This window comes from Lagenorhynchus albirostris, chromosome 6 (genome assembly GCF_949774975.1).
Source record: "Lagenorhynchus albirostris chromosome 6, mLagAlb1.1, whole genome shotgun sequence".
Classification (NCBI taxonomy): domain Eukaryota; kingdom Metazoa; phylum Chordata; class Mammalia; order Artiodactyla; family Delphinidae; genus Lagenorhynchus; species Lagenorhynchus albirostris.
Genome location: NC_083100.1, coordinates 36,045,066 through 36,065,314, shown reverse-complemented (window position 1 = coordinate 36,065,314; position 20,249 = coordinate 36,045,066). Strand labels below are relative to the sequence as shown.

The window sequence follows — 20,249 nt, the reverse complement described above, 5'->3', positions numbered from 1 at the left end:
TTTAATACCAGATATACAGAATATCTCTTTATGTACGATGTCCCTTTGGAGGGCAATAAACAACTGTAAAGATTTTTATGCCCCCAAGAATCAATTTTTACTCCCCGCGGCAATACTGCCCCCACTGAGGGTCCATAGTGTAGGTGAATCTAGTTTGCAAGGTGTGGTCAGAGCCTGGAAAATCACTTTTAGGACAGTAGGAACTTAAATGGGGGTTCAAAAGAGACTTAGAATACCAGAAAGAAAACTGGAGAAACGGGATAATTCCATATGACATCAAACCTGGAGAGAACTGAATTCCCAAGGAAAAAACATCTCATTCCTCCAGGACCCCCAAGTCCCTAGGGCCGACTATACCCCTTAGCGGACCCAAGCCCAACTATAACCTAGCTTCATCCCTGAAGGGAAATTCCATCAAATATGCATTTCAAGGATTGTTAGGTGTTAAAATTATAAAAATAAATGACACACAATGGCTACCATGGAAGAAATCAGAAGCACACGGCAAAGGTGTGTGTGGCTTTAGTGTGGCAGCTTCGGATGTAGGACTCGTGGGGCAAGCTGGTCTCAATGGGACAGAGTGACAGGACAGGAGCAGCCTAAGTGAACAAAGTGGATGGGACATATGTGCATGGAAATAGCATGTGGGCAGTGGGGATCCTGCAGCAGGATGGCAAGGATGTGTCCTGAATAGAGTATGTCAGCTCCAGCCATGTGGCCCAGTGGGTCAGATCTTCTGAATTTCTGGATTGCTATGTGAAATCCAGATTTTAAATGAAATATCCTAATTTCCAAACGTGGGCTTGAATTTTTCAAACCTTTCATGGGCTTAAAAAAAAAGAAACACATCTGCATGCAATATAAGACTACCAATTAGTAAACTATTTGCAAACAAAGGGCAAGAAAATTTTCCTTCCTTCTGTGAGGAAAGAGGCTCTGACTAACGGACTTCTCAACATCACAGAAAGCACTGAATGGGGAGGGGGTGATTCCAAGCTCTTTCTTTTATCCAGTACATCTGTAGATCCCTAATTTAACAGACTATATCTGGTGAGTAATTATGCACAAAGGTCACCATTTGATATCTTTATAATTAAAAAAAAAATTGGGAAATAGTGCACCCTAACTGCTTAAAGAAACTTAAATGGCACATTTCCGTGACCACAAGTGGAGTGGACTTCTGTGTGTATTTTAATATGCTGCATCATCAGAGCCTCTTAATAATCACTGATTTCACCCATATTTAACAATTTAAAAACCAAAGGAGACAAAAGACCTGTATGCAGAAAACTATAAGACACTGATGAAAGAAATTAAAGATGATACAAACAGATGGAGGGATATACCATGTTTTTGGATTGGAAGAATCAACATTGTGAAAATGACTATACTACCCAAAGCAATCTACAGATTCAATTCAATCCCTAACAAACTACCAATGACATTTTTCACAGAACTAGCACAAAAAATTTCACAATTTGTATGGAAACACAAAAGCTCCAAATAGCCAAAGTAATCTTGAGAAAGAAAAATAGATCTGGAGGAATCACGCTCCCTGACTTCAGACTATACTACAAAGCTACAGTCATCAAGACAGTATGGTACTGGCACAAAAACAGAAATATAGATCAATGGAACGGGACAGAAAGCCCAGAGATAAACCCACGCACCTATGGTCACCTCATTTTTGATAAAGGAGGCAAGAATATACAATGGAGAAAAGACAGCCTCTTCAATAAGTGGTGCTGGGAAAACTGGACAGCTACATGTAAAAGAATGAAATTGTGTATGGTGTTAGAACACTCTCTAACACCATACACAAAAATAAACTCAAAATGGATTAAGGACCTAAATGTAAGGCCAGACACTATCAAACTCTTAGAGGAAAACATAGGCAGAACACCCTATGACATAAATCACAGCAAGATCCTTTTTGACCCACCTCCTAGAGAAATGGAAATAAAAACAAAAATAAACAAATGGGACCTAATGAAACTTCAAAGCTTTTGCACAGCAAAGGAAACCATAAACAAGACGAAAAGACAACCCTCAGAAGGGGAGAAAATATTTGCAAATGAAGCAACTGACAAAGGATTAATCTCCAAAATATACACGCAGCTCATGCAGTTCAGTATCAGAAAAACAAACAACCCAATCCAAAAATGGGCAGAAGACCTAAACAGACATTTCTCCAAAGAAGATATACAAATTGCCAATAAACACATGAAAGGATGCTCAACATCACTAATCATTAGAGAAGTGCAAATCAAAACTACAATGAGGTATCATCTGACACCGGTCAGAATGGCCATCATTGAAAAATCTACAAACAATAAATGCTGGAGAGGGTGTGGAGAAAAGGGAACCCTCTTGCACTGTTGGTGGGAATGTAAATTGATACAGCCACTATGGAGAACATATGGAGGTTCCTTAAAAAACTAAAAATAGAACTACCATACGACCCAGCAATCCCACTACTGGGCATATACCCTGAGAAAACCATAAATCAAAAAGAGTCATGTACCACAATGTTCATTGCAGCTCTATTTACAATAGCCAGGACATGGAAGCAACCTAAGTGTCCATCGACAGATGAATGGATAAAGAAGATGTGGCACATATATACAACGGAATATTACTCAACCATAAAAAGAAACGAAATTGAGTTATTTGTAGTGAGGTGGATGGACCTAGAGTCTGTCATACAGAGTGAAGTCAGAAAAAGAAAAATAAATACTGTATGCTAACACATGTATATGGAACCTAAAAAAGAAAAAGAAAAAAAATGGTTCTGAAAAACCTAGGGGCTGGACAGGAATAAAGACTCAGATGTAGAGAATGGACTTGAAGACACAGGGAGGCGGAAGGGTAAGCTGGGACGAAGTGAGAGAGTGGCATGGACATATATACACTACCAAATGTAAAACAGATACCTAGTGGGAAGCAGTCACATAGCACAGGGAGACTAGCTCAGTGCTTTGGGACCACCTAGAGGGGTGGGATAGGGAGGGTGGGAGGGAGGGAGACACAAGAGAGAGGAGATATGGGCATATACGTACATGTATAGCTGATTCAGTTTGTTATAAAACAGAAACTAACACACCGTTGTAAAGCAATTATACTCCAATAAAGAGGTTAAAAATTTTTTAAATTTAAAAATGGCGTGTTTTCTGCCTAATTAGACAAAATGTAACGTCACCAAACTAGTACTACCAACATTTGAATTTTTAAATTCCTAAAACATGTAAGCAATTTTATCTTCCTAAAATTTTAATTGATACAAAGGCACAAGTGAATCCCAACCCTGAGTCCAACAGCTTAACTTCTGGACAATTACAGACATTTTTAAGTAGTCTGGGACCTTTTTGAATACTGTCCTTCCCAAATCACAGAGGCTGTGCTAACTCTATTCTCCAGTCTCAAGAGTTTTGCTGGTTAGTTCAAGTTCTCTTCATTTTTCATATCACGAAAGAGAAATACAGCATTCAAAGCAGTGTCACCTGGACAGGCATGACGTAAAAAAAAAAAAATAAGTGATGTATTGGAGACTTTCACAGTTGTTCTGGGATCAAGGTCAATGGCTAAGACAAAGTCAGTGTAGAGAAAATTACCTTATTTGTAAACTCTTTAGCTAAGAGCTGAGTGATAGGAATAATCTTTTATAAAATAAGTGAATTCTCTTAGTGATATCAGAAGTTAATGTTAATAGCCACAGACTGCTTAAAACTAAAAAGGAAAATTACAGACTGACTCTTAGCCATTATTGTCAGCACACTTTAGTTCTGACACACTAACATAAAAGGTAATAAAACTCATAAATCAATTGGCTACCTGCTTCTAAGATTTACTTTACTCAGAATGGTCAGTTAAAAGACAAAATATGATGTTGAATGTCATTTTAGCTACCTAAACACAGGGACCTCACAGAGATGAGAATTTCTGGACAAAGAATGGAGACAGGAATATACAAGAGCCATCATCCAAATGAAGGGAGGTCCTCATTTTAATGGAAAACAAGTATTAGTATCCTTATCTCAAACTTCTCTAAATTTTCAACTTTGTCATCATCCTATGATAAAAAAGAAATGCTACTAATGTCTACAATAAATCAATTTTTTTCACTCCTGTTCTGTTTCTATCTTGCTTGGATTGACTAAGATGGACCCTGAATGAAAAGTCCACACAAAGTCAGTAGTTTCCTGAAGCTAGTCATTGGCCCTGTGTTGGTTCAACACAGAAGTTTGGATCAATTCACATCAAAATGAGAAAAACAAGGGTGATGGTGAGTTTTTCATATGACTGAATTTATACATTTGTAAGATCTTTTGTCTAAGGCTATCATTTTCATTAATTTGTTTGTTATTTTATTGTATGAAATATATGAATAACAAACGTGAGTGCCCACTGAATTTTTTTTTACTTAGACAATTTTATTAATTTTTATTTGTAAATATATTTTATAACAACTAATTTTAATGGTCTTTCTAATTCAGCCAAAATAATATTTTTAAAGTACATTCCATTTCAGTATTTGCTCTTACTTCCACCACCTTGAATTTTTTGAATAAATTTATTTTCTAAAATAAAAGGTTGGTGAACCTACAATGTGCCCCTGTTTAATTTTAATTTCTACTAAAACTCAAATTCTAAAAACCACCGCTCCATGTGACTCAGCACGTTGGTCTAATTATCTATAAGGAGGTGCCCTGGTGTTTGGATGAGGCCCCAGCTAGGAAAGGACAAGAGAGGGAAGGCTGGTCCTGAAGGGTAAGACTTGGGGCTCATCTCCGGGGAATGAGTCACCCAAGCACTAATCCAGAGACTGGACAGCGGGCTCCCCCACTTATTAACCAAGTACCCCTTTTTACCTCCCCTCTGAGTTCACTGTGGATATTATAAGAGACTTCTGCATGTGTATAGCTCTATGAACTCATGAGTCTAACGATCTGGGCGATTCATTCCATGACTTTGGAAAGTGACCAATGAGAGCATGAGAGCACTGACTGAGATGTCAATATTTGGATGAAAAGTGATATAATGGCCCCACTGGCTTCTGGCTTCTCCCCAGGGGATGTGAGGGTGGAGTAAGGGGAAAGGTGACAGGAAACCTCAGGCAGAGCATTTCACTGTGTCCTTTACCATCTCTCCTATGCTCTCTGATCAAGACCCCATGCCCCACACTTCCTTCATCCTCATCTTCCATTCTTCACACACATGTGCACACGTGCATGCACTCCTGCCTCAATGGCCCTCTTCTTGCTACACACAAGGAGATTCCGACAGGCCTTAGAGGATCCTCTTTGGTGGCAGTTGGAATTGGTGGTATTGGACAGGAGGATAAGTCTCACAGTCTGACAAAACAATTTGTGGCACAACTCGAAGAGGTGTACTGTAGAAACCCTCATTAATATTTCTTCCCGAAAGTAATTGACTTTAGACTACAGCAAGCGTCGGTAGTTAAGATCAATGACTCTCAGAAATAAATATTATTTCTCTCAGTGAGAGCAAAAATCTAAGCAAACAAAACATGCAACCCAAATGAAGGTAGATTTCTAAAAGACAGGAAACCAAACACAGCAGGAACTCATCTAAAAAATACTAAGGTCTGTCACAATTTCTCTCAAAGGTTCAACTGAGTTCAGTGGTATTCCCTAGCTCATGTGGAAATTTCTTTTCCTCAGCCTAATGAAATATTCCTTGAGGAATTTTGGATCAATTCATTGGCTACTTCAGAGTTTTTTCTTTAGAAAATGAACCGATGGAAACAATGAACTGTGGCTTCCAATTGGGAGATTTAATTCTCCATGAGTTCTCTAGCTTCACAATCCCACAAGTAAAATGCTCTCAGGAAAGCAGCTGCCTTTGGATTAGACTTCTCAGCCATTTGTGTGTGTGTGTGTGTGTGTGTGTGTGTGTGTGTGTGTATGAGAGAGAGAGAGAGAGCGCATGTGTGCACATGCACACGCACACACACACACACACACACACACGCACACACACACACACTGTGCCCACTGTGAAAACAGGGCCCTCTGTTTTTGGGGACATGGCATGAGACACCTTCCGCGGGGAGGTGATGTGGTGTGCCCCTATGACCCTTCACAGCTACTGGCACCAACAGCTTTGCTCTGGTTTCTGGGAGAAGGGGACGCCCACCTGCACTGGCTCAGGGGGAAGCTGGACCACGTGCTGCATGCGCTCGCTGTGATGGTGCCTTGATTCCTCCTCATAAATCACATCCCTCTCGTGTTGGGGAAGGTTCAGGAAGCGACGGATGGTACAGAGGTTCTCCCAGAGGGTGCGGTTTTCTGGGCTGGGGTTCTCCTTCCAGCGGAGCAGTTCACACAGCCAGCCCTAGAAACAGAGAAGGTCACTTGAATTAACCTGAAGAGTGCAGAGCAGCAGAGGCGGGTTTGAGTGCAGTCAAGTACCATACCGGTTTATCATATTTTTACATCAAACTTGTTCCCACCAAACTGGGAAAATAGTGATACAGCCTGACAACTCTGAAAACCAACCAATGACCACGCATATAGTTACACCAATACCTGAGAATCTTTGGTCTTTATTAATTATCTTATCACCCTTCCTATTGAATATATTCTCAATTAATTTACAGTTCCTTTGTAAAAGATACTCAAGGAAGATTGTAGCTATCCAATTCTCAGCAAGAGTAATTCATGTTCATCAGCAACAATTTTTAAAAATTACCCAATTGGATAGTACTCCATTCCAAGAAAAAAGTGAAGATGAACAAACATGTATTGCAAAATGGCAAATTCTAAAGAAGAAAAAATACCTAAGTATAAATAGGGAGGAAATGGCCTCACAATTATCAATAACTCCTCCATAACAACCTCAGCTAGAATGAAAAACTGTACTCCTGCTCAATCTCTGAATGCCATGGGCTCCAGGCCCTTTTAACCATCACCTTCCTGCCTCAGCCACACCTGCAGGAAGGTAGGCAGTCGGACGGGTCACACCTGCAAATGTCTGCCTCCCAACTCTGGCATCCGGATGTTCTCTTGCAACTGCACAAGAAAGAAAATGTAATGCAAATAATGATGGATTATATGAAAATAATACAGAGGATGCTGTCAACATCGCTCACTGACTCATGTCAAAATATTTTACGCAGTAGCTTTCTAACCCATCATTTCCAAGCTACGTTGCTAATTTTAAAAACAAGAACCGTCCCACATCACGCCTCCTGCAAGAGTAAGAATTTTTCTAAAAAGGTGCATAAGTAAACCCAAACGACTTTGTAAAAAATAAATCCCGAACCTCAACAAATTCTATATCATAACTTGTAAGCCAATGAAAGTTCCTGACACGTATTATAAAAACCCCTTATAATATCATAAGCTGTTGTTTGTCTAACTCTCCACTGTGTCTTCTGCCTTTACCCAAAAAAAGGCAAGATTTGATTATCTCCGCTGCATCAGCCAAGACAGCAACACCAGCTGTTCTCATTGTGCAGCCTCTTCCTCGCGGCCTCCATGTTAATAACCTGATCATTCCATTTTCTCCTTCAACTGCCGGCTGCAGCACCGCAAAGAGACAAAAACCCAGGCCCATCTGCAGCAGCTGTAGGCACTGAACTGTGAAGCCACTGGGGATTTATAAACTAATCTGTAACACAACACTGCCTTGTTTTTACAAGTGAGAGGCCACATTTGTGCAGACCTGATCTTTTCTTGCAATAAACTGGGAGCTGGGGAGAGTTAGAGGGTTAGGAAGAATGAAAACAAGATATCTAATCATTTGCTTGGAAATGTTTTCCCAAGTATTTTCATAGATTTCTTTTTTTCCAACTCAATTGAGAGACAGGTAATGGTTGATTTTCAAGGTGCAACATATATGAAAATTGAAGACGATTCAATTTTTATCCCTATCAGGAAATAAATTATATTTTAAAAAATCTCCTAGTCCCAAAGTGTTTCCTCAAGGGTTTCTTTGTACAAAGCAAAGAATTCTTGAAATGGAAAACAAACCATCTGTGGAAAAAGTAAGCTCCATTTCTCTGTCTTTTCACAGATCTGAATAAGTCTCCAACTGAACTCTTTCAAATGTTTCCAACAGGTATGTTTAACATCTCCCAGGGGAGGCTACAGCATGGCGACCAATTGTTTAACAGAAAATAAAAACAAAAACCTGCATCTGTTAAAAGATGAAGTTCTGAGATACCCAGACCTTAAGGAGGACAGCACCTGCTGTTCCGCATGAGGAGTGAATTGCATTGTGGGAAGCCACAGCTTGAAATGAGACAGGTGACAGCTGAGTGGTATCTCCACTTATGATACTCGGAATGTCTCGCACAACATTCATTGCCGCATTTGATTTATATGCGCTGTTATAATCTGCACTCATTACAACCACTTAGAACAAACTACAGACCTCGTTATGGACTGTGTGCTGTCTGCCATCAGTCTTTAAGAAGTGTAGTGCTCAATTTGCCCACTGACATGCAAGGTCCTGACCTTGAAGCTATTAGGGAGCGGATTAGACACAAGTGTGATCATGTGTGCAGACATAAGCAAACCAAATTAATTTCTGGCACAGGGAGGTAGGCGACAAGACCCTGTTCTTAGGGCACCAGAGAACTTCCTCAAATCCCTGATGGAGCTGAGCTAATAGCATGTTTAAGGGAACCCAGTTTTGAAGACGAAGCACATTCACGGTATTTAGAGGGTTATTAATCTAGTTTCCCCACAAAGTGTTTGCTTGGCTGATCAGATTAAGGGATGGAGCCTTCAACAGCGCACCCTCACCACAGCAGGCCCCAAGAAATCTGTGATACTTCACAGCCTTGGACATATTGCACCATGTGTACCCAGCTGCTTCAATAATTAGCTTATGAATGTATCAGCTGGTTCTGTGATTTTTATAAATAATAACTAACCTACGGAGCAGAAACATTGTCAAGAGCCTTACGGTGGCACAAAACTGCAAGGTGCTCCTAAGTCTAACTTGCTCTTCTACTAGATGCCGATATTCCCTGCTGGTGGAGCTCCTCTGATGCCGTCTATAAATATTTATTCTGCATCGGAAGTGGCAGTGTATTTTTGTCAGTTTTCTTCATGGCAGCCATGATTCGCTTTCCCCTCACTCTGACTCACTTGCTCACTCCACGGATCTGTACGCTTATCTCCCGGAAATCTATTCTTCCACCTCACTTCCCATCTCACCCTCCATCTTTTTATTCACATGATCCTTCCACCGGCCCACTTGGGATGCTTATCTCTGTTTTCTCAATAGTGTCTCTTATTAGCTTGTTTGGTGGCTTAATGAACGTGCCAGAAAGTGCCACGCTATTGCCTGAACACACACATATGTAACCGAGTGAACCCATCACAGAAGAGATAAAGAGTCCCCACACTGGGATTTTTTTCATTTATATAATTTTTGCATGCCATCCAAGAAAGTTTTGCAGTATCAGGCAAAAAAAAAAAAAAAAGTGTAAATGTCAAATAAAACAGTGACAGATGACAGTATTCTCTATTGAATAGCACTGTTTCTGTCGTGCATGTTCAATGGGAACTCATGAATTATTAATAAACAAATCTCCCTTTTCTGTTAAAATCTCAAGTAGCTTTTTTGTTGTTGCTCCCTATGTGTTATGTGGAGCATTCCAGGAGAATTATTTTCATTTCGGAGATGCTGATACAGAAGTTCATCTGATTCCAGCCTTGGCCAGCCTTGTAAGCGGGCACCAGGAGCTGTGGTGTATATACCTAGCTGTGATTTCTCTTTCAGTCTGGTTGTAAGCTTTGACCAAAGGTTGGCTGAATATTCAGCGTCAGTTTCGCATTTTTAGTACGGGAAAACTGAGGCTAAGTAAGTTACATGTGCCGGAGCACAGCTAAGAAGCACGGAATATTCAATTTGGAGACCAAACTGCTAAGTTCCTGCTCTGACATTAAATTATTGGGTGACCTTTGGAGAAGTGGTTACCCTCTTGGATCTTCTGGAAGCTTAACTATAAAAGAAGGGGTTTACAAAAGATGATCTCTAAGTTCCCTTCCAGGTCCACATTCCATGATCTATTACCTTGTTATTTGTCAGAAACAACAGATAATGATTAGCCATCAGGGTCAAAGTACAAAGTACAAAGTACAAAAAACCACCTTGGTCAAGTGATCAAGGTCAACATCACCAGCGATGACATATTCACAACCATGAACTCTGTGATATGACTCACTGCAAAGGACACAACACAGTATCTGAGGTCTTGCCCAAAATGCATAACCTCAGTCCAATCATGGAAAACCCTAACTGAGAGATTTTCAACAAAATAACCAATCAAGTACTCTTTAAAAGTGGCAAGATCATTTAAAAAAAAAAAAAAAAAGGAAAGACTGAAGAATGGTCACAGACTGCAGAAAACTAAGGATAAATAACTAAACACAATATGGTTCCTGATTGAGATCCTGGCACAAAAAATGGACATTAGTGGAAATACTATTAATATTTAGTATAATGTTAATTAAAAATATTAGTGAAATTAGAATAAAGTTTTCAGTTCAGTTAATGTATTAAAACAATGCTAACTTCCTGGTTTTGAGCATTGCACTATGGTGATGTAGCTGTTACAGTAGGGGAAGCTAGGTGAGAAATATATGGAAACTGTACTATTTTCCAAAATCTGTGAGTCTAAAATGTGTTCAAAATAAAAAGTTAAAAAAAATACAGAGACTACCTGGAACTTACATAGGAAAATGTACCTGGAACCTAAGTATAATAATGCTAAGGAATTTATGATTAAAACACCTTTACCTTCAAAATCTGAACCCAGAGAAAGAACGTAAATTCAAAGGCTACATCCCTGTGATCAATGGATAAAGCGTTCCCAGCATTCAGGGCATAAGCAAATAATACCTATTAACATCTCATTTTAGTCATCTCATCAGTCTCTTAAACAAATATATTTCCCTCAGTAGAAAAAACAACTCTGACCACCTCTGCCCAACTATGCAGATGAGGTGACACTCACACCAGTCAAGATATATTTTGTTTACAATCCACATGTTCCTACAAAGTTGTACATCAATCTAAATTTACAAAGCAAATAATGTTGTAAATGTATTAGGAATCCTTACTACTTGAAGAAAGGTATCATTATTTCTTCTTGAAAGATGAATAATAACCCCATAGTTTATCTTTTAGTAAACTGATAGTTTTATTGAGGATTTACTTAAATGAGACACCTCTAGTTCACAATTCAAGAGCATTAGAAGAGGCAACAATAAGAACCACAATTTGCTCCTGTTTTTCCTTCATGGTCTCATCTCCCCTCAATTTCCCCATGGACCTTGTCCTCTGGCCACTGTGAATTACTCGCAGTCCCTGAATAGGCTTGGTATATTCCCATCTTCATGCTTTTGCTTATGTTACTCCCTTTCCTGGAAAATCTCACTCAACCCTCTACCCCCGCTATGAGAAGTTGTACTTCAAGGTTCAGCTGACATGGTCTCACCTGATCTCTTGTAAGAATTGCTTACTCATCCCTGCATAATTTGAAAGCATGTTGCTTATACCTTTTCACAATTTGATGATTATTTTGTTACTGCTGGGCATGTCTGCACCCCTATCAGAACAGTCAGCTTCTTAATGGGGGTGGATGGAAATTGTTGGTTTCTTACCCACTTCAGCATTTTCAGACCAGGGTATAGTTTCTTGCACATAATAGATGTTCAATAAATGCTCAACAGATTGAATTGAAATTATTAGAGTGCACAGAAATTAGCCTAGACGAATGTTTCATGGCCTCAAATTAAAAGAGTTAGCGTTGGGGGAGAGCACTAGTTTTCAAAAGCAACCCTGTCAACATTCTGAGGGCTCTTTTTCCCCCATCTCTAATGCAAGAATAAGATAAAGAAAAGAGGGTGATCCAATTTACCACGGTATATAAATGCAAACAGTGACAGAGGTCTCTCAGAACATTAGTTTATAAGCTTGTACTGATCACCCATCTACTGTGGGCCATGCTTTTTACTTAAAAGGTTAGCTGAGATCACCAAAGGGTAATTAGGTAATTCTGACCATGAAGTTCAGGGAATATGTGATCACAGAGAACAGGACTCATAAGGTGGGCCTTGAAAGATAAAGATGAATTTCACCAGGTGGGGAGAGGAAGTGACTGGAATCACATTCCAAGCAGAGATAACATTATCAGCAAATGCAGGGGCTTATAAAATTATCACATTCAAGGAATCAGAAACAACTTTGTGTGGCTAAGGCACAGTCTAGAAATGGAGGTGGGGGTCAGGTCATAGAGAATACCATGCAAAGAAATTTCATGTTAGTCCTATGGGCCGTGGGAGTCATTGAAGGCTTTTAAACTGACATGACAAAGAATTCTTTTCTTTCTTCTTTCCTTTCCCTTCCTACTTTCCTTCCTTCCTTCTTTTTTAACAAGAAGTTCTTGGAGAAAGGACTATGATAAAGTCACGAACACCACTTACCCTAGCCTAGATATCTTTTTTTTTCATAGTGAAATCATGTTGCTGGGTATCAATGAAGGCCCACAGCGGCCTGCTAGTGGTAAATTACATACTTGGTAAGCTTCATCTTCCAGAAGTTTTCATTCTTAAAAAAATGACATATTCATAAGTACCAAACTATATCAATCATTTAAAAAAATCTATTCTCATCATTTTAACCATTTTCGTGTATGTGTGTGTGCATGTGTATGCTGCTGTTGTTCAAATGAGAATTTGTAAAGCTCTCTCACATTGAAAATGAATGAGGAAGGACAATATCTATTACACTTATAAAAATATTGAAAGGTGTAAAAACTCAAGTTGATAATAAATGAGTGACGTATTCTCCAAACTACATACCAAACGCTGAGACTATTCAAATGAACAAGGAGGTCTTTCAGAAAACAATAATACAGCCCAGGGTCTGAATTTGGAGCCCATCAGATATGGGCTTGAATCCTAGCTCCAAGCCTTAGGTTTAAGTGATGGGGGAGGGGAAGGAGATGGAAAGAGTGGGGTTCCTGTCCGTGGTACTGAAATTTCATTGTGTACTAAGTTGCTTGTTTTCCTACCCCAGGACACAGGTAATAACTCCAACATGTCCCTGTTCCCATATTTTTTCCTTTAAAAACAAAATTAAGTTCTGTGTTACTGACAAATTTCCTAGTTTTTATAATATTTCAAAACGAATACAAACCAGGACTTGCTAAGAAACAAATGCAAGTTCACAGTCTGCTCTGATCTCCAAAAAGAGATGTAGTAAATACGTTTGTTCCTGTTAAGTAAGGTTGTACTGGCCTTGAAGGGAAGGCCTTGTCACAGTCGTTACTGGGCCCCCTGATGTACCTATCACAGAGCTGACGAGTGAACTCAATCTAGAAATAGTAAGAATCCCCTTCCCCCTTTGCCCATCTAGGAACCCCAAAGAATGAATAAGCCGGCAAATGAACAGTTCTTCAGGAGAATGACACAAGGCTTCTTGCAACAGAAATGTAAAAGGCCATTTACTCACCCACATCTTCAATACAGAAAATGTCAGCATATGTAACCAAAAGGGAATGTTTTCTGAGCGACTCAAATGAAAATTCATATTATTAACTACAGGCAGTTCACTTTCTAAACGGAAGCACATAAAGTCCCCAAACAAACTTTTGTAACTGTGAAAGAGTTTCTCTTCAGCTGGTTGAGACTCTTCTGAAGTGTGAAATGAGCCAGATAATATTCAGCTCTTGTTTCTTAGTCACCGAATTCTCCTTTCATGAATCCAATAAGTGTCTATTAAAATAAATAAACCCCCTAATGATTCAAGATAACCTAATCAAGAAAACTGAAATGGATAAAAGGCTAAACTGCAAGGGAGACTTGTCAAGGGCTTCAATGAATCCCTGACAAGGAGGTCATCTACATCTGAAAAAAGATTTGTGCTGAGCATTTGGTTACAGTTCAAGGTTAATTATTTTATACCTTGAATGTAATAAGTAAAAATGATCTGCTTCTCTTTTTATTTCTCAAAATTGTACACTAAGTTCTAAACTGTATTTTCATGGGGACTAATTTTCAGCTGTCTCTGGGCATGTGTCTCACATTTCTATGGATGTGTTTGCAAAGAGTGAATCTGTAATTGAGAGTAATGAAAATTTTATTTCTGAACAACTCCTTAACCTCTGTTATAAAGGGCCCAAGTCAAGAGGGGATTTCATAAAATCTTGTTGCCTTCCTTACCGTAGAAATACGGGATATACATAGCTATATAACAGGACAGAGATTTAGTATGACTTTATATAAGTATGTACACACATACATATACACATAGATGGGAACATGTACCTGAAAAAAAACATCCTTATCTGTCAAAAAGAATGAATCTGGAGTCTTCTCCACTTAAATACTAGAAAGATATTAACAGCAAAATGTACTAGACTAAAATATCAAGGAGAAAACAACCGACACATTTCTAGTCCCTGACTTCAGGTCCAAATTCTAGCATACCTATGATACAAAACTACATATTATGAGGGCTTCCCTGGTGGCGCAGTGGTTAGGAGTTTCCCTGCCGATGCAGGGGACACGGGATCGTGCCCCGGTCTGGGAAGATCCCACATGCCGCGGAGCAGCTGGGCCCATGAGCCACGGCCAATGAGCCTGCACGTCCGGAGCCTGTGCTCCGCAACGGGAGAGGCCACAACAGTGAGAGGCCCGCGTACCGCAAAAAAAACAAACAAAAAAACCCCTACATATTATGCACACTGCCTCAAAAACTCGTAAGTGCAGGGGGGAAAGAAAGCAGACACAGCAGAAAACCAGGCATAAGACTTGTTTGAAAGATCAGGGCTGGGACTAGAGTGAGGCAAGCAAGCGACTACTGTGCAAAATTTAAGGAATGTGACTCTGAAAGTGTGTGCCTCCTTGAATTTTGCACCCGAGACCTAGCAAGCCTACATGCCTAATCCTAGTCTTGGCCCTGTGAAAGCAAGATGATCTTTTTTTTTTTTTTTTTTCCGGTATACGGGCCTCTCACTGTTGCGGCCTCTCCCGTTGCGGAGCACAGGCTCCGGACGCGCAGGCTCAGCGGCCATGGCTCATGGGCCCAGCCACTCCGCGGCATGTGGGATCTTCCCAGACCGGGGCACGAACCCGTGTTCCCTGCATCAGCAGGCGGACTCTCAACCACTGTGCCTCCAGGGAAGCCCAAGATGATCTTTTTTTGTTTTGGCTGCGTTGGGTCTTTGTTGCTGCACGCGGGCTTTCTCTAGTTGCGGCGAACCGGGGCTATTCTTGGTTGCGGTGCGCAGGCTTCTCATTGCAGTGGCTTCTCTTGTTGCGGGGCACGGGCCCTAGGCGCGCGGGCTTCAGTAGTTTCAGCACACAGGCTCAGTAGTTGTGGCTTATGGGCTCTAGAGCACAAGCGCAGTAGTTGTGGCACACGGGCTTATTTGCTCTGCAGCATGTGGGATCTTCCGGGACCAGGATCAAACCCGCATCCCCTGAATTGGCAGGCGGATTCTTAACCACTGCGCCACCAGGGAAGTCCCAAGCAAGATGATTAAACGGTCTCTACAGCAAAACAGGAGGAACCACTCACAGGCACCAACATTCTCCAACTGTAAGAACCATGGTTTAACTCAATGTCATCTTTGAAAGAGGGCTGGAGAGTTCAGAAAGATGGCTTTTAATATGTCAACCTGATTTGCTTCAAAGTCAAATGCAAGTTCCTAAAGGTGCCATGTCATGAACAGGCAAAATAATGCAACTCAAGGGTTTCTGCAGTACATAAAAATGTGCTTAAAACCAGTACAGAAACTTTAGCAATGGATAAAGGTATATGACATTTTATGAGCTGCATACAAACTGTAATTAACCTTCATTGATATCTAATTATGGGTTCCCATAAAGGCTAGTTTTAGGGCATGAAACGTTAACATAATTAATTGCAGGAGTGGTAAAAAGAACCCAATTCCTCATTATAAGACTGATGTAAAAACTGAGATCTTGCAGGAATTTCTGCTGATCACTTCTCAAAAGAATCTAATCCTTTGAATTATGCTGAGGGATAAAGGAAGAAAGTGAAGGGTTCAACTTGACGCTTGGGCATCACTGTGTTGACTGCCCACTTAGTTTGGCATTTAAGAATATTGAGAAGCCTAATTTCTTCACTACTTGGTATAATAGTTTTTTAAAAATGGTAACTGTAGGGTTTCCCTGGTGGCGTAGTGGTTGAGAGTCCGCCTGCCAATGCAGGGGACACGGGTTCGTGCCCCGGTCCAGGAAGATCCCACATGCTGCGGAGCGGCTAGGCCTGTGAGCCATGGCTGCTGAGCCTGCGCATCCGGAGCCTGTGCTCCGCAGCGGAAGAGGCCACAACAGTGAGAGGCCCGCGTACCACAAAAAAAAAAAAAAAAAAAAAAAAAAAGTGCAGTGTAAATATATTAATTTTTTTTCATTTGAATTTGGTGGACAGACCTGACATTGTAGTATACATGCCCCAGTTGACAAGAGTAGAAACTGCTTTTTGATAGGTTGTCAAAATGTGTTCCAAAGAAACCTGCCCAGCAGCAAGGGGCAGCTACTCAGTCAAGGCCACATGCCTCATTTTAGTCTGCCTTACACACTGAAGACAAGACGACAAAAGCAAAAGCACTGCGAGCGAGACTTAGACCACCAGCTCATCACCAACGGGCATCATACGGCCAGTTTTTCCTGTCACTTTTTATACCAGAGATTGGGGTAATCAAACATTTACTTCCAACAGCCCGAGCAATCCCAGCCCCAATAAAGCCATCTCCATAAAGAGAGCTTAATAAATAAGGGAACTGTCAAACCATATTTTGTGCAAAGTGGCAGAACCGATCCTTGGGCAATAGTTTCTAAAGGCTAAGAAACAAAATAATGAAACAAGGTATTTTATAATTCATAAATTTACTCTCCCACATGAAAAGTTGACCTTAAGAAAATTATAGTTTTAACTTGTCTTATTACAGTGTGATCCCAACTAGGATATAAACACACATGTGCAAACCCACACTTACACATTAGAAGACTCTAACAGGTTAATGGCAACTATCTCTGGATGGTGGAATTATGGGTGATTCATGTTTTTGCCTTTACGCTTTTCTTCATTTTCTACATTTTTAAAAATGAAGCTGGGGCATGCGGGTGACAGTTCGGGGCTGCGCGGTCTCTTCCTGTCACCTGCCGCCCCACAAATGGCAGGTGGCACTCAGCGTGATGGGCCTCTGCAGCGCTTGCATGGGCCCACAGGCCCCAGAGGGGAGGTGGGCCCCGGGAGGAGCGCAGTAGGGTGGTGTGCGGCTCCATCCCCAGATGCCGCTGCACATGCAGGGGAGCCAGACCAGACCACTAGCTCGGGACCTGCCTGCGGGAGCCCTAGCTTCACTTTCAGGGGCCCAACTCATGGGAGAAGGAGACGCGGGAGGTTCCAGTTGTTCAGGGTTTTGTTTTGTTTCGTTTTTGTTTATTGTAAATGTTTTATATTTGCCAAAACTGTAGTCAGCTGAGTCATTTAAAATGTCTTAGGTGAGGGTATAGGGGCTGGGACCCTTGGGCATTGCTGGCAAGGAGGTCAATTGGAATGTAAACACCATCATTTTTCATGTGGAAGGATTGGAAACGATTTACATATCCATCAAAGGAAGAGAGTCAAATAAATCATGGTGCATCCATTCCATTGAATACTATACAGCAGCTTAAAAGAAGAAGGGGCTCTGTGTGCTGATGTGGCAAGATCGTTGAGATTTATAAGAAAAAAATCAAGCAGAATCACATGTAAAGTATGCTAGTCATTTGTGCATAGGGACAAAAAAAGTATATACATTTGTGTTTCCAAAGATAGAGGAGAAATGTTAGCAGTGGCTGCCTCTAAGGATGGCTAAGGGGGTGAGGGATGGAGGAAAACTATTCACTGTATACGCTTCTGTTTCTTTTTGAAGCTTGTACAATGAACATATGCTACCTATTCAAAATAAATAACATTAAAGAAGAAAAGAAATGCCTTTGAGAATTAAAAATAAAAAATACAAAATAAAACGAGGATGTTTTACTTAAGTAATCATAAAATAGAAGCTATTTCTTTAAAAAGGAAATATGTACAACTAACTTGTGCTTGGGATATTTTTAAGAAGAGACACAAAAGCAAAGATTAATATAGTAACCCATGATTGAATGAAAAAAATATGTTAGCACATATACTGAATGTGATATAAACTCCAATAGCAAAGAGCGATAAAAGGAAGGAAAGATACCAAATAATATACCAATTATTTTTCTTTATGTACAGCTGTCTGTCTTTATTTTTGCTTATAAAAGGATCTGCCATGAAGACCTGTATATATTTTTTTCTAGTTTATTTATTTATTTATTTAACATCTTCACTGGAGTGTCATTGCTTTACAATGGTGTTAGTTTCTGCTTTAAAACAAAATGAATCAGCTATACACATACATATATCCCCAAATCTCCTCCCTCTTGCGTCTCCCTCCCACCCTCCCTATCCCACCCCTCTAGGTGGTCACAAAGCACCGAGCTGATCTCCCTGTGCTATGCAGCTGCTTCCTACTAGCTGTCTATTTTACATTTGGTAGTGTATATATGTCCATGCCACTCTCTCACTTCATCCCAGCTTCCCCTTCCCGCTCCCCATGTCCTGAAGTCCATTCTCTATGTCTGAAAGACCTGTATATTTTAAATCATTTAGCCTGTTAAGCAAAGTAGATCATCTGTAAGGAGATATTTTACAATAAAGAAGAATGTCCATAAAATCTGAGTTTGTAATCTACATCTAAAGCTTAAGAAGCCTTCTGTTTAGGATTATAACTTGTTAAGTCAGTAGGTGAGAACACAGAATTTTTTTTTTTTTTTTTTTGGTGAGACAGTGATAAGGAATAAAGGCCAGTCAGGACACAAAATCTATTTAATCCTAACGTACGTAAAGCCTAGAACACATTGAAATCCAGTCACCATGAAGAACACAGCTTCTATGGAGGAAATGATTTCAGAATTGTATACTGAAGGCCAGAAACTCCTTCTGCCCAGATGCAGTGGGATCACAATTGCGCCTCCCTCCCTCTTCTGTAGTAGGAGTGAGGACCCCGCCCCATTCCTGGTCCCAGTGGTAGCTCCTGCAACCTGTGGGCCTGGGAAGGTGTGCACGGCAGGCAGCAGAACTGGAGGATGGGCAGGGGTCTTTAAATCTTGGTGGAGATGAGGGCATCTCCAATGTCATCTCATCAGAGACCCCTCTGGGTCCATTTATTCCCAGATCACTCCCTTTCTTTTATCCCAGAAGACTCTGGGGTTGGCCCTTTCATTACCACCAACTGAGCTTTACAACCAGGTTGTCTATTTCTCCTTCTTGCAATGTCTCAGATTCTCTCTACCTTCCTAATATAGAAAGCAACACCCCACACCCGCCAAAAAAAAAAAAAAAAGGAAGCAAGAAAAGAAAAAAGAAAGCAAACCCAGTGCCCTTCTAACATTTTTGTTCGTTTTATTTTTTTAATGGGGGCAAGGTAGAACAGGGATTAAAATAAGCCCCTTCCCATTCCTCTACCTACTCTGTTTTCACCCAAACCTAGTAGGAAAAGACAGTCATATATGTAGAGTTGGATCTTTGGGTATACAAATAACAAAGGAAGTTTCACTCTCTTTCCAAAAGAAAACCAGCCTAGGGTGATCCTCAGCATTCCATGAGCTGAATACTGTGAACTATATAAAAAAGAGAAGAAGGCAGGAGAGAAACCATGAATTAATGTCTGGGGAAGGGGGCAACTGACGGCCGGCCCTGGAGGACTGCAGTGAGGGTGCCCACGGTCACTGTGTTTGCTCCCTACTGGATTTCCACTGCCCAGATCACATTTGATAAGCTGCAGTTGGGGAGGAAAGGGGAAAGTAACCCTACAGAATTTGAGTAAGAGGGACAGGGAGATTACAAGAAGCTATCAAGGGACAAGGAGTTCCCACAGCCACTTCAATTGCATGCTGGGGCACTCATTCCCTGGAGGCCCTTTGTATGTAAGGGCCATACTGAAGGTGTGTAGAAAATGCCATATGCCTTTGCACTATGGCTCCTACTGAGGACTCCCACTCCTAGTTCACAGAGATCAACCATGGACCATAGTACATCCTATCCCATGAAGACCAATAATCTGAACATTCTGCAGAAAGAAAAGGAAAACAGTCTTCAGAACACACACACACACACACACCCCACCTAAAATTGATCCTAAATTGAAAATGAAGCAAAAGTAAAAG

The 20,249-nt window shown here is 40.7% G+C and overlaps 1 protein-coding gene across 1 annotated transcript in view; it reads right to left on the bottom strand.

The window, feature by feature from the left end:
• Window positions 1–20,249, bottom strand: part of SATB2 (SATB homeobox 2) — a 187,840-nt gene that overhangs the window by 29,589 nt on the left and 138,002 nt on the right. The window contains exon 10 of the mRNA XM_060152381.1: window positions 6,157–6,354. Within this exon, the coding sequence (XP_060008364.1) occupies window positions 6,157–6,354 (198 nt within the window). The remainder of the gene's footprint in view (window positions 1–6,156; window positions 6,355–20,249) is intronic.